At 43.0% G+C, this 18344-nt stretch overlaps 2 protein-coding genes across 4 annotated transcripts; one reads left to right on the forward strand and one right to left on the reverse strand.

Moving 5' to 3' along the window:
• Positions 1–389: 389 nt before the first annotated feature.
• Positions 390–2354, reverse strand: LOC120955193 (uncharacterized). The gene has a single exon (XM_040375798.2). The coding sequence runs from the start codon at positions 2067–2069 to the stop codon at positions 1116–1118; it is 954 nt and encodes a 317-aa protein (XP_040231732.2). The 5' UTR covers positions 2070–2354; the 3' UTR covers positions 390–1115.
• Positions 2355–5641: 3287 nt separating this feature from the next.
• LOC120956698 (glucose-6-phosphate 1-dehydrogenase) lies at positions 5642–16433 on the forward strand. 3 transcript variants are annotated; one of them, XM_040378376.2, is made up of 5 exons: positions 5642–5978; positions 13233–13408; positions 14531–14677; positions 14756–14973; positions 15051–16433. In XM_040378376.2, exons 1-5 carry the CDS (start codon positions 5939–5941, stop codon positions 16108–16110), a joined length of 1641 nt encoding a protein of 546 aa, XP_040234310.2. In that variant the 5' UTR covers positions 5642–5938; the 3' UTR covers positions 16111–16433. The 3 variants fall into 3 exon arrangements, with proteins under 3 accessions (XP_040234310.2, XP_040234309.2, XP_040234311.2); XM_040378375.2 differs by lacking the exon at positions 5642–5978 and adding an exon at positions 12227–12568; XM_040378377.2 differs by lacking the exon at positions 5642–5978 and adding an exon at positions 12917–13024.
• Positions 16434–18344: the final 1911 nt, after the last annotated feature.

Below are 18344 nucleotides of genomic sequence, written 5' to 3' on the forward strand. Positions count from 1 at the left end.
CTTCAATCTCAAACTGCTGTTCATGTTACTTTTCTGGTTATTTGCTTACGTCGTTGGGTACCCACCGAAACCTCTATGTAGCCGAATAGTTAAAACGTGCCATTGCTATGCACACGTGTTCATACTGATGTGCAATTCATTGGCAAAGCTAGGGACAGAAAAGAGTGGAGTGTCTTTGGAGGAGACGTCTCAACCTACAAATTGCAAGGTGCAAAAATAGGGCAAAAATCTTACCGTTAAATAAAGCTTCTGATTTATTAGGAACCTATAAGCTCCTTTCCAACATCGCAAGCCTTCTTCTCCGTATACGCCAATTCTTAAGGCATGTGCTTCAACTTCACCTAGCTCAAAACATGTAAATTCCCACAAAAAGACTAGGCACACGTGACTCTCTAGTACTTACCGCTAAAAGTCCTACGTATTCTTTCCGGCCGCAATTTTCCTCCCAAGACGCAACACAGATTAGAGTGGTTAGTGTGGTTTGTGTGCGTGTGTGTCTGTTTCGAATGCACTCAGGCAGAGGAGCACGTCGTGCTAAGAAGATGATTCGCCTTTCGTTGTATCCTCCCTTCTTCGCTCCGTACGCATGCAAGTGCGCATCGTACGAATGGTAGAAAAACAAGTCAAATATTATGCTAATACGGTAGGGAAATATGAAAATTGAAATGCTTCTCGCCATACTTGACGTGAGGACGTGGAACCAAGGGCATACACATACCCTATGCAGCTTGATATTGGCAGGGATTGCTCAATAGGATAGTTTATGCAGGGCACAATTTGTTACCCCAGGCTACTAGGATCATTTTCGTCGGTAGGCAATGGTAAGCATATGAAATGTCCGAGGGTTTGAACAGATTTGATGCATCTTTCTTTGCGTGCTGAAATGGTTGAAGCTTCTTTACACTTGTCGGTTCATACGTGATGGTAAAGTTTTATTTAAATTGAATTTCAGTTCAGTTTGGATTTGGTGTAAAAACTAACGATAAACATTATTCGTCACTGTAGTTCGTATTCGTAATCCAGACGAGAAGGCTAATAGTGTATCTAACACTAAAAAAACACTTCCTTTCCACTTCGTTGCCAAATACCTCCGGAGGTAATAATTTCGTCAAATTCTAGTACTCAACCCCGAACAGTGTCTTGCACGCGTCCTTTGCTGCCGCCACGCGGGCCAACTTTTTCGACGACCCCGTGCCTAAAAAGCACTGCTCGTGTACCCGTGCCCGTGCCTTGTAGATCTTCTGATCCGTGGACCCGAGGATCTTTACTCCATCATCCTCGAACTTCGCCTGCGGCACCATGAACACCAGCAGCGAGGTCGGAACGTAGCTGGTCGGATTCGGTGGAAGCTGGGACCGGATCTTGATGCCGTCGGCCGTCGGGCTCGAAACGGTCGGCTGCCAGTTCACAGCCAGCAGGCTCGCGTTCCACTCCTCAAGCAGTTTGTGGACGGCAAACGAGGTCACATTCGTCATCAGCAACGCTTCGTAGGAGTTTGGCTCGACTTCGTCAAGCTGCTGCTCCTCGTCGCCCCGGGCCGACAAATGTTGCAAACAAAGGTCACGCAGCACCATCTCGGACACATTAGCTTTCGCTATCTTTTTGTTCTGCCCGATCGCTTCGTATCGGGTCGCATTGACGACGATCTCCGCCTTGAATTCAAGATCCCGCTGCTTGGCGACGGTGATCTCCGGCATGGCTGGGCTGAGTACATTGTGCAACGCGAGACCGGAGCTGTACGGTTTCAGCACACTGGCCAGCTTGGAGAGCTGCTGTGTTTTGGGCGTTTTTTTGAACAGCTTACGGCGAGCTGACCCTGCTTCGTACAGCGGAGTGCTGGCGGCGCAGATAGCAGTGGTGCTAATGCTTGCATCGGTGGGGGTGGTCGTGATGGAGTTGTAGCTGAAGTCAGAAAGACCACCCACGTTGCTGTTGTAGTTGTTGTTGCTGCTGTTGGTGCTACTATCCGCAGCGTGTGAATACGCTGGAAATAGTGGCTCCCCTGGGCAGTACGGCTGACTGTTCTTGTATTCTCCCGTGGCAACACTGAACGGATTGCACAATGCCATGGTCACTGCTGGTACACCGATTTACGAGGCAAATGCTTTGGCACTTTGTACAAAGAGTCTGAAAAATAAAATTCCTACAAAAAAAAAACAAACGAGTACAAAGAATAGTGACGGAGGTGGCGCAGTTTGCAACGGAAAATGTACTGTGGTAAAGCCCGGTCGACAGTTTTGTGACAGCTCGATCAACAGTGCGTAACGTAAATGTAGAAGTAGTTCGTTTACAGTGAGTGAGAAAATTATTTTTTTAATATTTAGTGCGTTTTATTTAATATTATAATTTTTAATATTATTCAGCAATACGGCCTTTCCTCAAAGATATCTTGAAAATTTTGTTCGAATAGTGTGTTAAATCTTAACAAAAGAGGTGAGTACAGTCTGAATTCAATTGTAAAATGCTTTTTACCCAAGCGCCACAGATTAAGCTTAAACGACTGGAAAATTGAATATCCATAGAAAAAAAAGAAAGCTCCACAGCTTCATTGGTTTGATCAATAGATGGCGTATTACAACTCATCATTATATTGCTATCCTTTTCTTGCAATGTGTTTCGACAAGTTTCATCTTATCATGACCTATATAGCCTTCTAACTTTCTGAGCAAAAATCTATATGAATGGTCGTGTGGTCAGATACGTGGGTATCAACACCAACGACCATTACTCAAATCTCACTTGCTTCAGTACTGGTGGTTTCGGTTGGAGTTTAGTATTTAAACAATCGTATCGCCGTTCTAGTTCTAGCGATGCATAACTTCAATGCGAAACCATACAACAGTACAGAGGAAATGAGAAAGCTCTCCTCCAAGCGATGAAGCTCAACTGGTTGGGGTATCCCACCAACAGAGAGCGCCACCAGATTTTTCGCTATTTTTAGAATGCATGAGTCGTTTGCCGTCTGCTAAACGAAGTCTTTCTATATTCCGTTTAGGTAGAGAACTTGAGTCGTTTAGAAGCCGTTTAGTGGTCGTTTAGTGGATTGTGGCACTTGGGTACCCAAGTGCCACAAATCCATTAAACGACCACTAAACGGGTTCTAAACGACTCAAGTTCTCAGCCTAAAAGGAATCTAAAAAGACTTCGTTTAGTAGACGGTAAACGACTGGCGCATTTTTAAAATAGCAAAAAGCTAGTGGTGCCATCTGTTGGAGATATAGCTAGACTGTGGAGCTTTCCTCGCTGTAAGAGCTTTCTTCTTCCACATGTACTGTTGTATGGTTTCGCATTGAAGTTATGCATCAGTTATGCTAGAACTAAAATGGCAATACGATTGTTAAAAGTTGAAATACTACACTCAAATGCAAACACTCAAAAAGTCAAATTTGCTTAAGCAGTCAATTTCGGTACGCTAAAGATCGCTGATTGAATGAAAGTAGTAAAACAGTATCAACGTTCCAGCTGGTCCTTCTAAATAGCGCTTAATCAGCTTCCTTAAGCCAGGTTGCCGGATGCTGGTTTTTTCTTTGCCATTTATTTTCAAGCAAAGCGTCATCAATGAAATAAACAACACGATTTGTGTTTTTTTTATAGGTGTGTTTATTTTTAAATTCTAAACGTTCTTGATTTTCACGTAATTTCACATATTTTATTAAAAAAAAACCATAATCAATTAACTCCATGTTCCTTCTTTATCCTACCTGCAAATTTCCGTTAAATGCGTTCTAATCGACTTGTAATCGCGGGCGAATTGAAGGTATTTAGCAGTGGATTTAAATGCCTTTGAAATATGTCATTGAAAAATTTCGCTTTGAATTTGAAACTTGAATTTGCAACTGCCAAAAGCAAACCTCACAAGCGTCTTCAACACACTGCACTGTTTTATTGTTCCCATATATGAGCATGATATTCGATAGCACGATTTACGTGGTTTGATTTCTTGTGTCAAACCCTGAGATATTTCAGTTTATTGAAAATGGTCTGCATTATTCAGTTCTTAAATACCAACCCGTTGAAAGGTGTTAATATATCAAACTCATTTTGATAGCTCTAATTAAAGAAGAAATGAGATACATATTTCTCGCATCCTGATAATGAGGGGTGAACTTAGTGAAATTTTAAAGGTTTTTGAAAAAGTACGACTTTAATTTTGCTTCTCAAAAATTTTTGTCTATATTAATTATAGCAAGAAATTATTAAGAAGCCGTTTAATGCTGGTAGGGATCCACACACATAAAAAACATTCCTACAAACCGTTGTGTGCATCGTCGTAAGGTTTTTTTTTGTTATATTTATCCTCTTCAACATTGATGTAACACTTTATTATCGCGATACATACTTTTCTGATAAAGTGTACACCAAAGCTGATTGGGCACTGTTTGGACTAGATAAGGACTATACGCTTATCGTTAACTTCAAAAACACTTCCGATTATTTTTTTTTATATTATTGCGGAAGTAACGTGACTTGAAGCGGGTGTGGAAGTTAAAGTGCTAAACAATGAAGGTAAGCGATTCAAGTGCTCCAAAGAGATAATAGCGAGTGGAATGAGGACGCAGTCCAATCAGTGAGTATATGAAGGGAAGTGTATTAATCGTTGATCGAACTTTACACCGTTTGACCGTAACGGAAAAAAAAACTAAATGCCATTGCAAAGTTTGGTGGAAAAAATAAGGAATGCACGAATAGAAACAATAGCGCTCAGTACTGCTTAACTTTAGCCTTCAGCTTGATATATAGTTGCACCTAAAAGCGTGTGTATAATCCAATCCACATAACAACCTCCACAGATTAAGCTTAAATGAGTAGAAAATTAAATATCTAAAAAAGAAAAATGTATCTAAAGCTATAAAGTTTCTCTGGTTTGCTCCACTAAGTAGACACTGAAGACTGTTTTTATATTTTTAAATGCACCAGTAGGATTCCTATTAGCCCAACAACTTGAGTCGTTTAGACCCCGTAGGAGTCGTTTAGTGCATCTGCGGAACTTGGGCAACAGCTGTTTTGCATTTTTTAAATGCTGCAGTTATTTAGTGTCTGTTAAATGGAGTTAAATTTGGAGATTGTGTGAACCCCATTGAGAAGTCATTTAAGACATATGTGCCGCATGGGAGAGATGAGGAAGAGAGAAGGTAAACGCTTTCAAAGCGATGAAAAGGGAACTAGCTACTCATCAACAGATGGCGCGCCACCAGCATGTTTCTTCCTCTTCTTTGGCTCAACAACCGTCGCCGGTCAAGGCCTGCCTGTACTACTTATGGGCTTGGCTTTCAGTGACTTATGGATTACCCCCCTCCCCCCCATAGCAGGATATTCAGTCCTACGTATGGCGGCACGTTCCATTTGGGGCTTGAACCCATGACGGGCATGTTGTTAAGTCATACGAGTTGACGACTGTACCACGAAACCAGCATGTTTAGAAGGTTTTTAAAGTATCTCAGTTGTTTACTGTCCTAAATGGAGTGTTATTTAAACACTGTTAACAAACCTGACCGTTGGTGAGTTGTATGCAAATTTTAAAAACTGTCGAAATTTGCGACCCTCGCTCATCCATCCATCCACGTCGACGAGCCCTGTGCTGTACGCAGCGAAAGAGCCAAAAGGCCGACTCATGATCACTGCTCCGCACGGGGCTCAAGCAACTGCGTTGCGCTGCTTTGTGCTGGGGCGAGAGAGACGAACGTTCAGCCAAGCGATCAGCCACTTATTTTCGACGTTTCGCTTGTGCCGTGCGGTTGTGCGTTTACGTCGCTGTGTGTCGCGCTGTGGATTCGTTGTGCGTACCGAGGCTAGAAGAAGAGAAATAAGAAACCCACAATTGCACACTGCCGTGTCTGAGGTCAACTTCCGTTTGTGCTACTGTTAGCCGTGTCGTTGTTGTTGTTGTTCTTGTGTTCCTGAATTCAGTTCCCGATCGTTCCCGCTTATTCCCAGCACCATGAATCCTGCTAAATCATTGTCCTCCAATGGGACGACAGGTAAACAAATCAACAAATACAAAAACTCTCACAACCCCATTTAAGCCAGCCTGCGTCATCATTACAATCGCCCCTATCTTCCACATCAAGCACGCTGCGGGAAGATAAGGGAAGCGATCGGGATGATACGGGAAGCGCGTCTGCGGTGGTTCCGCATTGACATTGGGACGGATGTGTGCGAAGCCTTTGACTCCCGCAAATGACGAGGATGGTCAATTGGGATTGAAAGGAATCCTGCATTTTTAAATCACGTGATTCGTACGCGGTGTGTCTCGTATGGAGTGAGCGAGAAGGTACACCTTGGTGGCGCTACACGCGATCTGAGACGGCTGGCTGCAGTCGTGGCGTGTTCCAGTTGCTCTGGGCGCGAGATAAGGTCAGAGCGAAACGCCTGCTGGTGTTGGATGGTGGTGATCCGATCCCGCGGAGGTCATTCGAGCATTGTGGCCCGCGTGTAGAAAAGAACGCGTCGAATTTGTGGTGAATGTGACTTTGGGACAAGGGTAAATTCGCACACCGATGCCGTGTACGACGCCGTGCGATAGCGAAGCGTGGCCCGATAGTATTAGTCATACGTCATGTCATGGAATGTGTTGCTGGAGGGGGGAACCGGGTCGGTTCGATTGAGGGGGAAGGGAAGGGACGAGGGAAAACCTGGACAGGGCGAACACATCATACATAACCGGCAAGCGTAATCTCTGCGCGTCGTGCTGCGTACGTACGGTGGCCGCTTTGGGCGCGTGTGTATGTGTGTGTGTACATGCGGTCAGGTGGGGTATACAAGAAAGCGCTTGCGGGGTTTCGGTGACTTGCCGAATAATGTCCGCTGCTACATGTGGGTATGAAGATGTTTCTAGAAACATTTTGAATTGGATTATTTTATCATCAGGTGAATTGTTGGAATTTAATCCCTATTCTGTAAATTGGAATAAAAAAATAAAAATTAATGTCACAATTGATTGTCAAACCCAGAACAATCGAAAAATCTTTAGTTTCGTTCTCATCTTAAAAAAAAAAAAAATACTTTACTTCAATGGCACGGCGCCACGGAAGTGACATAATGTTGAAAAAATTTTCAACTTTGTGAAAACTGTTAGAAAACTGCAAAAAAGAGCTTTTCTCGTGACCACATAAAAAATCTATGCATGAACGACCAAAAGCTCAAACATCTGAATATCATCGATATTTTGTTTGAGAAGTACTGAATAGGTACATAAATCAAATAGAAACATGCATTTTAGCATTATTATCATAGCAATGGGTCACAATTGCGCCAAATAGCTACGCTTACGCTTTTTCGCGAACGTCAAATTTGGTCACTTTTTGTCAACTTTTGTCAACTTTATTTCCAGGCTGCTCCAGGTTACGAAATTTTGACAAAAGCTAAAAAAAGTGACAAAAGCTCACGTTTTCGAAAAAAATAGCATTTTGTCACTCCCGTTTTTGCGCCTATAGATTTTTGTAAAAAAGTGTTGATAATTAAATCATCCAGTGTTTGGAGTTGATTGAAATGGGCCGAATTGCAATTGTTCGATAACAAGATATAAAATAAGTGCAGCCTGTATGGGCTCGAAAACAAGGTGTGAAGTTGCTGGCTGTAGCTGCTATACAAATCTGTTTTTTTAATTGCAGCTAGTAACCGGATAACGAGATACACGCGAATTTGCAGCATGTGATTGTTTGTTTTGCATTGTCCTGTTTTTTGTGAATGTACTTTTTTGTTTACATTTTTGACATATTTAATGCTCGGCAGAATTTCATAGTTATTATTAAAAATAATATATCATGATATTTAGGTAAAACATACCAATTTTTTGAGAACAGCTCGGGAATACGCTTTTATGCAAGATCCTGTACAATAGCGTATATTGCATACAGCAATTATCTACAGTACGCGATACTCGATATACGCTAATTCGCAGTACGCGATTCCTCTAAATTTGACAGCTCAATATGTTTTTTGCAAATATTTAAATTCTTTCAAATATTTTATGCTCTTTTTGAATTTCCTTAATGTTCTTAATGCATTTTGCATTAAATTTGTGCAAAAGATACCTGTTTTGTAACAAAAAACTTTAATGCAAAACTCTGCGGCGATATATTTCAACCCTCAAACCGGTAGTGTTAACTATTTTTCCAAAAGAATTCACTATACGCGAAAACTCGAGATACGCTATTGCGCTCGGTCCGGTACGATAGCGTATATCGGATAATGAATGTATTTATTTATTTATTTAAAGCAACTTGTAAAAAAACAGTTTTATTATAATTAAGTAAAAACATAATTCGAAACACATTCTTCAGAATGGAAAAGATAAACAAACTCAATGGAAAACAATGGAATTTCTAAATTGCCGAATGATTATTAAATTCTATCATCGTTTAGAAGATCATTATATTGTTATATTGTTATTGGTTTATTTAAGAAAGCTATCCATTTTAAACGCACTTTTAGTATCGATACTTACTTGTGCACCCAATGCCACCGACCGCATGTTGCATAGCAACGGTTTAAGGCCGGTGTGGTGGTATGTGTAGCGTCCTACCCCGTCCGCGCTTATGTTTACGTTTCAGATTCCGCCGTCCCACTGTTACCGCACCGGGTCCACTGCCAAGACCCCGCTCGCATGTTCCACAGTTTTTCCCGTTCAAGGCCAAGGGCTCTGGTTCGGCGGATCAATGCAATTCGTGCTCGCCAGTGCACGATTCGCTCCGGACTGAGGTTGAATTTCGAATGTAGCGAATGCTGCGAAAGTGAACGGATCATCGGAGGAAACCTTCCTCTGGGACGGTTCTCGAGCTGCAAGTTCCGATTGATCTCGTTATTTTAGGTTAGTGAAAAACAAAAGTAAAGGTCAATTCAGAAGGGTGACGCTTGACGGTGGCTACTTTGTGATGCACGGTGTGGTTCCTGTTACGATCTTTACCACAATGTACCACCGAGAGTGAGAAGGATCGGCTGGGAGAGATGGGGAAGTGATTTGAGCTAGATTTTGTCACGATTTTGGGGTGATTGATCAAGTGCTATCTTCGGTGAGGGTGTGTCACAGTTCAAAAATTCAACTTTAGGGCCAACATTCAACGATCAGAACATTCAAGATGAAAATCGTTGATGGAAAATTTGAAATCCACCTATATCTACAATCAAATCTATGTGTTTATGTTTTTTATGGCTAGTCTCGTTGCATATATGTTATTAACTGATTTATACGTGTACATTTCTTCTTTTTCTTCTTTGGCACAAAAATCAATGTTGGTCAAGACCGGCCTGTACCACTAGTGTGGGCTTGGCTTTCAGTGATTCATTGACTTGGCCTATATCAGGATAGTCAGTATGTATGGGGGCACGGTCCACGGGGCTTGAACCCATGAGGGGCATGTTGTTAAGTTGCGCGTGTTAACGACTCTACCGCGAGACCGACCTTGTGTACTGTTTTATTCTAAGCTAAGCATTGGTTTACAGGGTTGCTCTAGCCAGCACAACAACGTAAGCCAACAATTCAATCCCGTAAAATACATTTCAACAATAACAATGGAAACTCGAATGATCTGTCATTGGTTGCTTTGTATACGTTCGACTAACATTTGACAAAGTTGAATTGGGATTTTACGTATTGGAAATGAAGCTTACAGTGTTGAGTTAGCAAGGGAAACCCTGTAATGTTGTTGCACTCAACACTACTGCTGGCCCTCCTTGTTTCCCTGAGTTCAATAAACATTCGACATTAGATCAATGCCTTAAATGTTTGGAATTCTGCATGATTTATTAAGACTACCTGGAATTGGGACACAAGGAACAATGTGAACGGAACAATGGTTGGAGATCTAAAGATCAGTTAAATGCCGAAATAGCAAGAATGGGTTGAGTTACTGCGAAATGGGGTTGAACTTTTTTTGTTGCTATTTGCCTTTTAGATATTTAAATCATTGTGATCTATAAAAAGAGTTACTAGGAATAGTCGAAGGATATGGCATAGGATTTCTCAGGACAATAAACCTACTCCGATGAACCTGAAAGAATGTATGATCAAGTCTTTTATTTGCAGAGAACTTTTTCACATCAGTATTCTAAATTTGTTATATTCAATAACGTTGCATAATTAATTTTATCCTTATTTGTCCTCAATTTTATGTTAGTTATTCGAATTAAGTACATTTGAAAGCACTTGTTATAAAGTAATCGTGAAATGCAGTTAAATATATTTAATTATGGATTTTCTGTCAAAATAACGAATGGGAAATATTTATTTATCTTTTTATTTGACTTTGGTCCACAAAAATGACTCCAACCATTAAGAGAGAAGTAAAAATCAAAATGATTGTTTTTCATTAGATGTGTGGACTTATTAAAGCATAGTAAATGAAAGTTAAACGTAAAATACAAATCCCTGTAGTTGTAGTAAGTTGATCTGTATTTAAAACATATAAATTCTACCATGTTATTATACATATCAAAAAGGTATAAAGTACATCAAAACGCGAACAAAAACTTTACTGTGATGTGATTTAAAATATAAAATGATTAAACAATCAAAATCCTGTCACTTGATCAATGCAACAGTAAAATATGTAGAAAATATTACGGAAAAGTAAGACAATCATGGCAAATCTCTATGTTTTGTGATCGATATGAAGATGTTAAGATAATTGTTCGACGAGCACATCAATGTGAACTGTACAGTTGCGTCAATGTTGTGCAGCCATGTCATTACGATGGCGCTAACTGTTCCAGGTTGTGAAGATCGTTTGAGCTGCCTAATTAGACACAGCGAGACCTGATAACCGGTAAAGATACTCAGATGACGTGAATGTTACTACTAAAAAGAGGTTTTAAATTGTTTTCCTCAAAAAAATACTCCTGATATCGATCGCTTCTGTGCCGGATAGATTGATCATCACCTACCGTTTGGGATTAAATTCAAATTGCGTATCAGGCCGCACTTGAATTATATGAACTGATTCCTTCCCAAATTCTCACAATATTATTGGATCTTTGGGATTTGTGATATAGACTGTTAATTGGTATATTTTTTTCACTAGAATGTGGTTGGTTTTTATACATCAAATTTAAAGGTTTTTTTTGAGTAAATTAAGATATTCTTCCATGTGGATGTTTGTAATTTTTTGCAAACACATTTTTTGCAAAGGCACATAATATTTGAAGTAAAAAATAATACTATGCGTTGGTCTAACACGTTATAGCAACTTCTTCTACACTGCTTGAACAATGATGAACATAATGACAATGGCGTCTCATAACATGCGAGATTTCAAACGATCGAACTCTTCCTATTTTCACAACAATTCACAATCTACTACTACTATTGTTTGTTTGCTAAAAATCTTCAAATACACACACACATAAACACACATTTAGTGCAAACCACGGGGTAATTCTTCGACGATCAGACTGGCCACCTTTACACTGTCGCGGCCCAGCAATCGATGGCACACTCACTGTTTGCGTCCACTGTGTTTACCCTCATTGAGATTGCAGTTCCGAGGGCAACGAAGGCGGCGGGGTGGACAAAGGAAGCAAAAGAGTGACTCGTCAAGTTTCTGAAACTACACACTCGACCGCCTCGAAGCAGACGGTGTGTGACGGTGATGTATCGGACGATTCACGAACTGCAGCAACCTCTCCAAACCTTCGTGCAAGGTTTCTGCTTTTTTTTTCGTTTTTGCTAACTTCCTTCAGTTCCAATTCCGTTTTCTTCTAATTTACGTAATTCCACAACCGCGGGTAAAGGTGCCTGTGTGTGTGTGTGAATGTAGATGTGTTTGACAAATTGGTAAAAAATGACTCTCATCCTTTACGTCACACCGGACGATCGGTGATGTGTGTAGAGAAAGGGGCGGGAAGGCGAAACACTTCAAGCGTCGTCCCCCTGAAGAACGTGTTCCCTTATCACGGGTGAGCGGGTGCTAATATATGATCTTCACTTCCGAAGCGTGCCGTACACGTGACTGACGCGGCGGTCCACCCGATCGTAAGAGGTTGAACGAAAAGGCACCCACTGTTTTGAAGGTAGTTCTAATAAATATTTCTATATATAAGTAAGTAAGCACATAAGAGGTGAAAATATATTGCATCTACTAGTTACTGAGCTTACCTGAGGTGGAGTGGGAGGAAAGGGTGGTTTTAATTGCATGCCACCCTCCGCGCGGTAGCGGTTGTTACATATACGACACGGATGGGTACCGCACACCTTCACGGCTGTAGCCGATCGCTAGCCCAGCCGCCCAGTCAGTCGATCGGTAGCCGATCGTGGTGGTGATTGTTTTCTTTTGGGGTTGCGATCACCGTTTTATTTTATTTTACAACGGTCGCGAAAGTGGTGTAATCATTGTTTTATTCGTCTTTTCCCTTTCACAAACTCTCATAGAAAAAAAAAGAAACGAAGCATCAGTTTGGGTTTTGCGCGCTTTGTACACCGTTTTTCTTTCGGGAGTGCTCAATTCAATGCACACACAGTGACACACACACATCATGAGACGGTTAAGTTCCTGGCTTCATGCTCGCTTCCGTGCCCGGACGGATTCCACGTCCAGCATACCATCGTCGACCGGACCGGACGCCGATTCGTCCTGTAAGTGGATCGCGCACCAGAATTTGCAACAAATGTTGTGGGCCCTTCGCATCCCAGCCTGTTCTTGTACGGTGGTGGCCTTTGCTCTGTTGGAAGGAAAAAAAACGAAACGAGGCTTTTTCTTATCCTCGATTAACCTCTCCCTTCCCCTTCTCGTGTAACTGCCAGTTGATCGAACGTTACCTTCACGGTTGATGATTTGCGCTATATTGTGTGCTTGTGTGAGGTTGCGTGGTTTTGATTCGCAAAAAAAAAGAATCAACAAAATCGTACGCATGTGGTTGAGTAGTAGCAGCGTGTGTTAGGTTGTGTGTGGTCTCGCGCGCACACCTCGCGCTAAGACAATGCGCGAGCGCGAACCATCTTAGTCGCGTCGCGGCCGTACAAGTGCGAAGATCGTGTTCGTCCGGCAAGTCTCGATTGGGGTGGATTTGTTTTTTGGGAGATCAGTTTTAGGTGCTTTAGAACTTTTTTCTCTTCTTCCTTCTCTCTATCTCTCCATCTAATTTATTGGCAGTTGTTGGCTTCCGCGGAAGCAGCTAACTCCCAGTCACGGTTCTAATTACCTAAATTATCATCGAACGTTTCCAATGGCTCACGTGTCGCTTATTGCTCTTTCCTCTCTTTGCATATGACGCTCGTCACGACGCTCGTGTCTGTGCAGCACTGTCCGGTAGCAGCAATCATCATCCGAGCGGTCGCCATTTCGACGGCGAATCGTTGGACGGCGAACAGGCGCTGGCCATCATCCGGCGCAACCTAAAGTCGAGCGCGATGGACACGGAGGGCACACACTTCGACTGCAACTGTCCGCACATTTTCGTCGTGTTCGGCGCATCGGTAAGTGTAGCCGGCGAGCAAACTGCTGTGTCCGGTCGCCGCGTGACAGACAACACGCAACATGGTGGAAGGTGTTTTTTTGTTGCTTTGATTGTTTTTTTAGAACGAACGGAGTGCTTTTTAGCCCTAGAACTTTCAGACCTTCAGGCTGGAGGACCGACAAGTGAGACAGGCGATAATTTATGGTAACAATATTGGTTGACGGTTGGGTCGGTTTGACCGTGTGGAATAAATTCATGAGCATATACTTTCGTTTTGCTCTTGTACGCGTGTGTTCGTTTGTGCGTGTGCTTTTGTAGCAAAGTTAATGCTCGGGAAGGTGGAGAAAAAATGACCCTCGCACGCTATTGATACCTTTATTTTTTAGTTAAATAATGTGAGCAGAATTAGACATTGCTAAATGGAATTCCGCAAATGTGCTGGCTTCGATCTAACCCGTTGCACGTGTTCGTGTTCTATATAATTAATTGTAGTCGCATGAGATCTCTCTCGTTGTTAGTATTAGCCACGTAATCCGACGTCATAATAGTAACATGATAGATATGAAGATCAGCAAGAAACCGCTAATGTATCAAGTATCGCTGTGGTTTTGAGTTTATGAGACATATGTGAGTTTAGTATACCCTTCATATAATTTACTTACCCGTGGAGATATTAGATAAGTGCCGTAGTTAAATGCCATTTCCATGTGGCAAAGACGATTTTGTGCCCAATTATCTAGCTTTTTCGTACCCAGAGCAATATTTTCCATAGAGTTCTATCTGTCGTGAGATGGAAAACATAAGTATTCGTAAACTAATTTACCTAATTATAAGCTTTTTTTAGGGGTTGAGTTTCTTCCCTCATGATCTCTTTATTCCATCTCGGTCAGTATAGAGAGCCTGTAATGCGGCTCGCGATGACTGTGTAGTGTTTAAAATAAATAGTCTATTGTTTTGACTATTATGATCCTAATTTAAATTTTGCTTTAAAAAGCCGAAAATCAAGCTTCAATAATTGAAAGCGGAAGAAATTTAATATATTCAGTTAATAGGATCCTATTAACACAAAAATTAAACGTTCACCTTTATTACTACGTAATTGGAAGAAACTCACCCGTCTCATTTGAACATTTCTTTTTAGGGAGATTTGGCCAAGAAGAAGATCTATCCAACCCTATGGTGGCTGTTCCGGGACAATCTGCTACCTTCCGACACGAAGTTTATCGGTTACGCACGCAGTAAGCTGTCGGTGACCGAGCTGAAGGAGAAATGTCGTCAGTACATGAAGGTAATGTGTTAAAGTTTCCAATCATTTTAAGAAAACATATTTGTAACAATTTTGCTTCTGAATTTTTCCTCCATACAGGTGCAGGAGGATCAGGTGGAGAAGTTTGAAGAGTTTTGGTCGGTCAACTTTTACGTCGCCGGCAGCTACGATTCGCGCCGTGACTTTGAGCTGCTCAATCAGGAGATCAGCAAGTTCGAGGTGGGCCGTGCGGCCAATCGGCTGTTTTACCTTGCGCTGCCACCATCCGTCTTCGAGTCGGTGACGGTACACATTCGCAACACCTGCATGGGCGAGAAGTAAGTGAAAGCAGCCGAGCAGTGTGTTTTTACGATCACTTGCTAACTCTCTCTCTCTCTCCTTCTCTTTATTGCAGGGGCTGGAATCGTATCATCGTGGAGAAACCGTTCGGTCGCGATGCGCAAAGCTCGAACGTGCTGAGCGTCCATCTGGCGAAGCTGTTCACCGAGGATCAGCTGTACCGTATCGATCACTATCTAGGCAAGGAGATGGTCCAGAACCTGATGACGATCCGGTTCGGTAATCAGATTTTCAGCCCCACCTGGAACCGGGCGCACGTGGCCTCGGTGCTGATCACATTCAAGGAACCGTTCGGGACGCAGGGCCGCGGTGGCTACTTCGACGACTTCGGCATCATACGGGACGTGATGCAGAACCATCTGCTGCAGATACTGTCGCTGGTGGCGATGGAAAAGCCGGCCACCTGCCACCCGGACGACATCCGCAACGAGAAGGTGAAGGTGCTGAAGAGCATCCGCGAGCTGGCGATCGAGGACGTGGTGCTGGGCCAGTACGTGGGTGATCCGAACGGTGCGGATGAGGATTCGCGCATGGGCTACCTGGACGATCCGACCGTGCCGAAGGGTTCGGTAACGCCCACGTACGCGCTGGCCGTGCTGAAGATCAACAACGAGCGGTGGGACGGGGTGCCGTTCATACTGCGCTGCGGCAAAGCGCTGAACGAGCGCAAGGCGGAAGTGCGCATCCAGTATCACGACGTGCCGGGGGACATTTTCGACGGCAAGCCGAAGCGTAACGAGCTCGTCATTCGGGTGCAGCCGGGCGAAGCGCTGTACGTGAAGATGATGACGAAATCGCCCGGCATCACGTTCGACATGGAAGAGACGGAGCTGGATCTGACGTACGGGCATCGGTACAAGGACGTGGCACTGCCGGACGCGTACGAGCGGCTCATACTGGACGTGTTCTGTGGCTCGCAGATGCACTTCGTGCGCTCGGACGAGCTGAGCGAGGCGTGGCGCATCTTTACCCCGCTGCTGCACTACATCGAGCGGGAGCGTCCGGAACCGATCAAGTATGTGTACGGGTCGCGCGGCCCGAAGGAAGCGGACCGGAAGTGCGATGAGAACAACTTCAAGTACTACGGCTCGTACAAGTGGCATCAGAAGCATTGAGCAGGAGAAGGATCTGGTTGGTGGCTGGTGGATACGAATGGCGGGCGTTTGCTGATAGGAAAAGCATTGTTATTTATTTATACACACACACACATACGTCAAACAGAACACGTTAGGCATTTTTGCTACCCTTTACTTTCCACTTACGCGACTACTTACATCATTCCCCTTCCTCCTTCTGTGTGGTTGTTTGTTAACCTCTTTCGGAACCCCTCGTATTTAAGGCAATGGCAAAGTAATGCATTTTCTTCGTCTGTTTTTTGGAACTAACCGTTTTTGTATTGATCGTTGAGAATAAAAACGAAGTAAGCATTTTTCTTGTAGCAGCTCGCAGTCCTTGTCCACATTTTTTTACAACGGTGCGCTCTTCCCACGATCAGTAGTCAACATTCTTCACGCAAGCATACATATTGATTAGAAAGCTGTTAGTATAATGATTTCTTGAGAAATTTGTGCCTAGAACGGGGTTTTTTGTTTTATACACCGCAAAACAATTCAATACGGCGAGCTTTTTCGTGCACGCTCGCTACTGAGAAGAGCCGAAGAGTGTATTAAAAAACAAACAAAAAACTTCCATATTTAGAGCAGCAGACCGGACAATTTGGGGAAAGTATAAGTGAGTATGAAGCAAAAAAGAAAAAAAAAACACATCAACGAGTGATTTGTCTTGTCATCATCATGCGCAATTTTTCAGCGTGCTTTTTCGTGGTGGGCAGCGTTATTTGCCCATAATATACCGTAACGATTTCGTGACGAGCATCGTGACGGACCCCACACAGTACCAAGTTCTTCTTGGGTGGTGGATTTTTTTGTCTGTTTGTTTGTACCCATCACCGCTTGTTGTTATTGCTCGGCCGTTCCTTCGAGCTCCCCGCCAAAAGGGCTTAGTCGAGTATATGGTTCCAAAGGGACAAAAGGCGTTGTGATAAATGGAAATGAACCCGAACCCCGGTGCATAGAATTATTGATGTGGAGCAATATTTCGTGGAAGCCCACTCCTTTCTCTACCTTTTTGCGTATTCCAACCCATTTTACCCATTTGGAGATTGGTGGAAAATTGGTACGAAAACCGCACGATCGCAGCGAGATGACCGTAAAAAAAGAGCGAGAGCAAGAGAGAAAGCGAACGCGGCGACAACCTTCAAACCATTCAATAGATCATTAAGCATTGGCGTTGACGTTGGGGTTGGGTTGGCGCTTGTTTTTTGGCCATCTCCATATCGTGATGCGGTCGTTGCGGTGGTTCGGTTTTCGCGTGTGTTGTCCAGATTTGTGATGATTAATTTAATTTTTATTCGAATACAAGAAGACGCTCTAATGTGTGTGTGTTATGTGGAAAGAAAACGGAATCCCCGTAGGCCCAGATTCGTCGCGCCAGTTCGCTCAATTATAGTGCAATTTAGTGAAGCAATCAATCATGGGAGGAAAAGTCGTTCATTCGAAGAATTGCACCGTGCCGATTCGTCTGACGAACGCTCAATAGTGAAGGGGAAGCACAGCAGTATGAGAAAACCGTTGACGACGCTACTATTTGATCATGAATGTAAGTCTGTTTTTCTCTTTGTAAAATATAATCGATTCAATCTTTACTGTAGAAACTTTTTTTTCATTCACATTTTTAGTTCCCTAACAGAGACGAAAGGCGAGTGACCGAAGCGACGGTTCCGTAGGTTCCGATTAATGGACGGACTAGTTACAGTGACTTACCGGACGGGAAAAATGAAAAATAATTCACAGCGCACGAAGAAGGATGCTACAATGAGGAAAAGCCAAAAAAAAAAACGCAAAAAAATGTACGCAATAGAGAACATAACAACTCGGCGCTTTGAATTTCGGGGTGAAATTCGTTGACCGAAGCAAATTAGTGAAGCTTTTCTTCAGCTCGCCTAGCAAATGATTCTTTCCTTTTCTTTTCCTGTGTCCGGGCGGGCAGGAAGGAGCGAATGGAATGATTCGCGCAAAATGTGTGGCGTTTAGTATTGTTTCCTACTTTTCCGACAAGTTGACTGGCGGCGGGCTTGACTTGCAGCGCCAAAAAGAAGAAGGACAATCCCTTACCCAAGCTCGAAACGCATCAATGATTAATGGTGCGCGAGCAGCGTGCGAATGGGAACGATCTTTGCACGAGGCAGAAAAGGGAATTAAATTTATTAATGATGTGACGCGTTGCCGTACTAAGGAAGCAAGAAGGCAGACAGGCAGTGCCCAACTGCATCGCGGCCCACTGGTAGCTT

This window comes from Anopheles coluzzii, chromosome 3, assembly GCF_943734685.1.
Source record: "Anopheles coluzzii chromosome 3, AcolN3, whole genome shotgun sequence".
Lineage (NCBI taxonomy): Eukaryota > Metazoa > Arthropoda > Insecta > Diptera > Culicidae > Anopheles > Anopheles coluzzii.

Excerpts from the sequence above, each read along its gene's own strand:
- LOC120955193 (XM_040375798.2), bottom strand. The coding sequence starts at position 2,069 with ATGGCATTGTGCAATCCGTTCAGTGTTGCCACGGGAGAATACAAGAAC.
- LOC120956698 (XM_040378375.2), top strand. The coding sequence starts at position 12,469 with ATGAGACGGTTAAGTTCCTGGCTTCATGCTCGCTTCCGTGCCCGGACG. Across the intron at positions 12,569-13,232 it reads ACCGGACGCCGATTCGTCCT|CACTGTCCGGTAGCAGCAAT; the intron begins GTAAGTGGATCG and ends GTGTCTGTGCAG. Across the intron at positions 14,678-14,755 it reads AATGTCGTCAGTACATGAAG|GTGCAGGAGGATCAGGTGGA; the intron begins GTAATGTGTTAA and ends TCCTCCATACAG.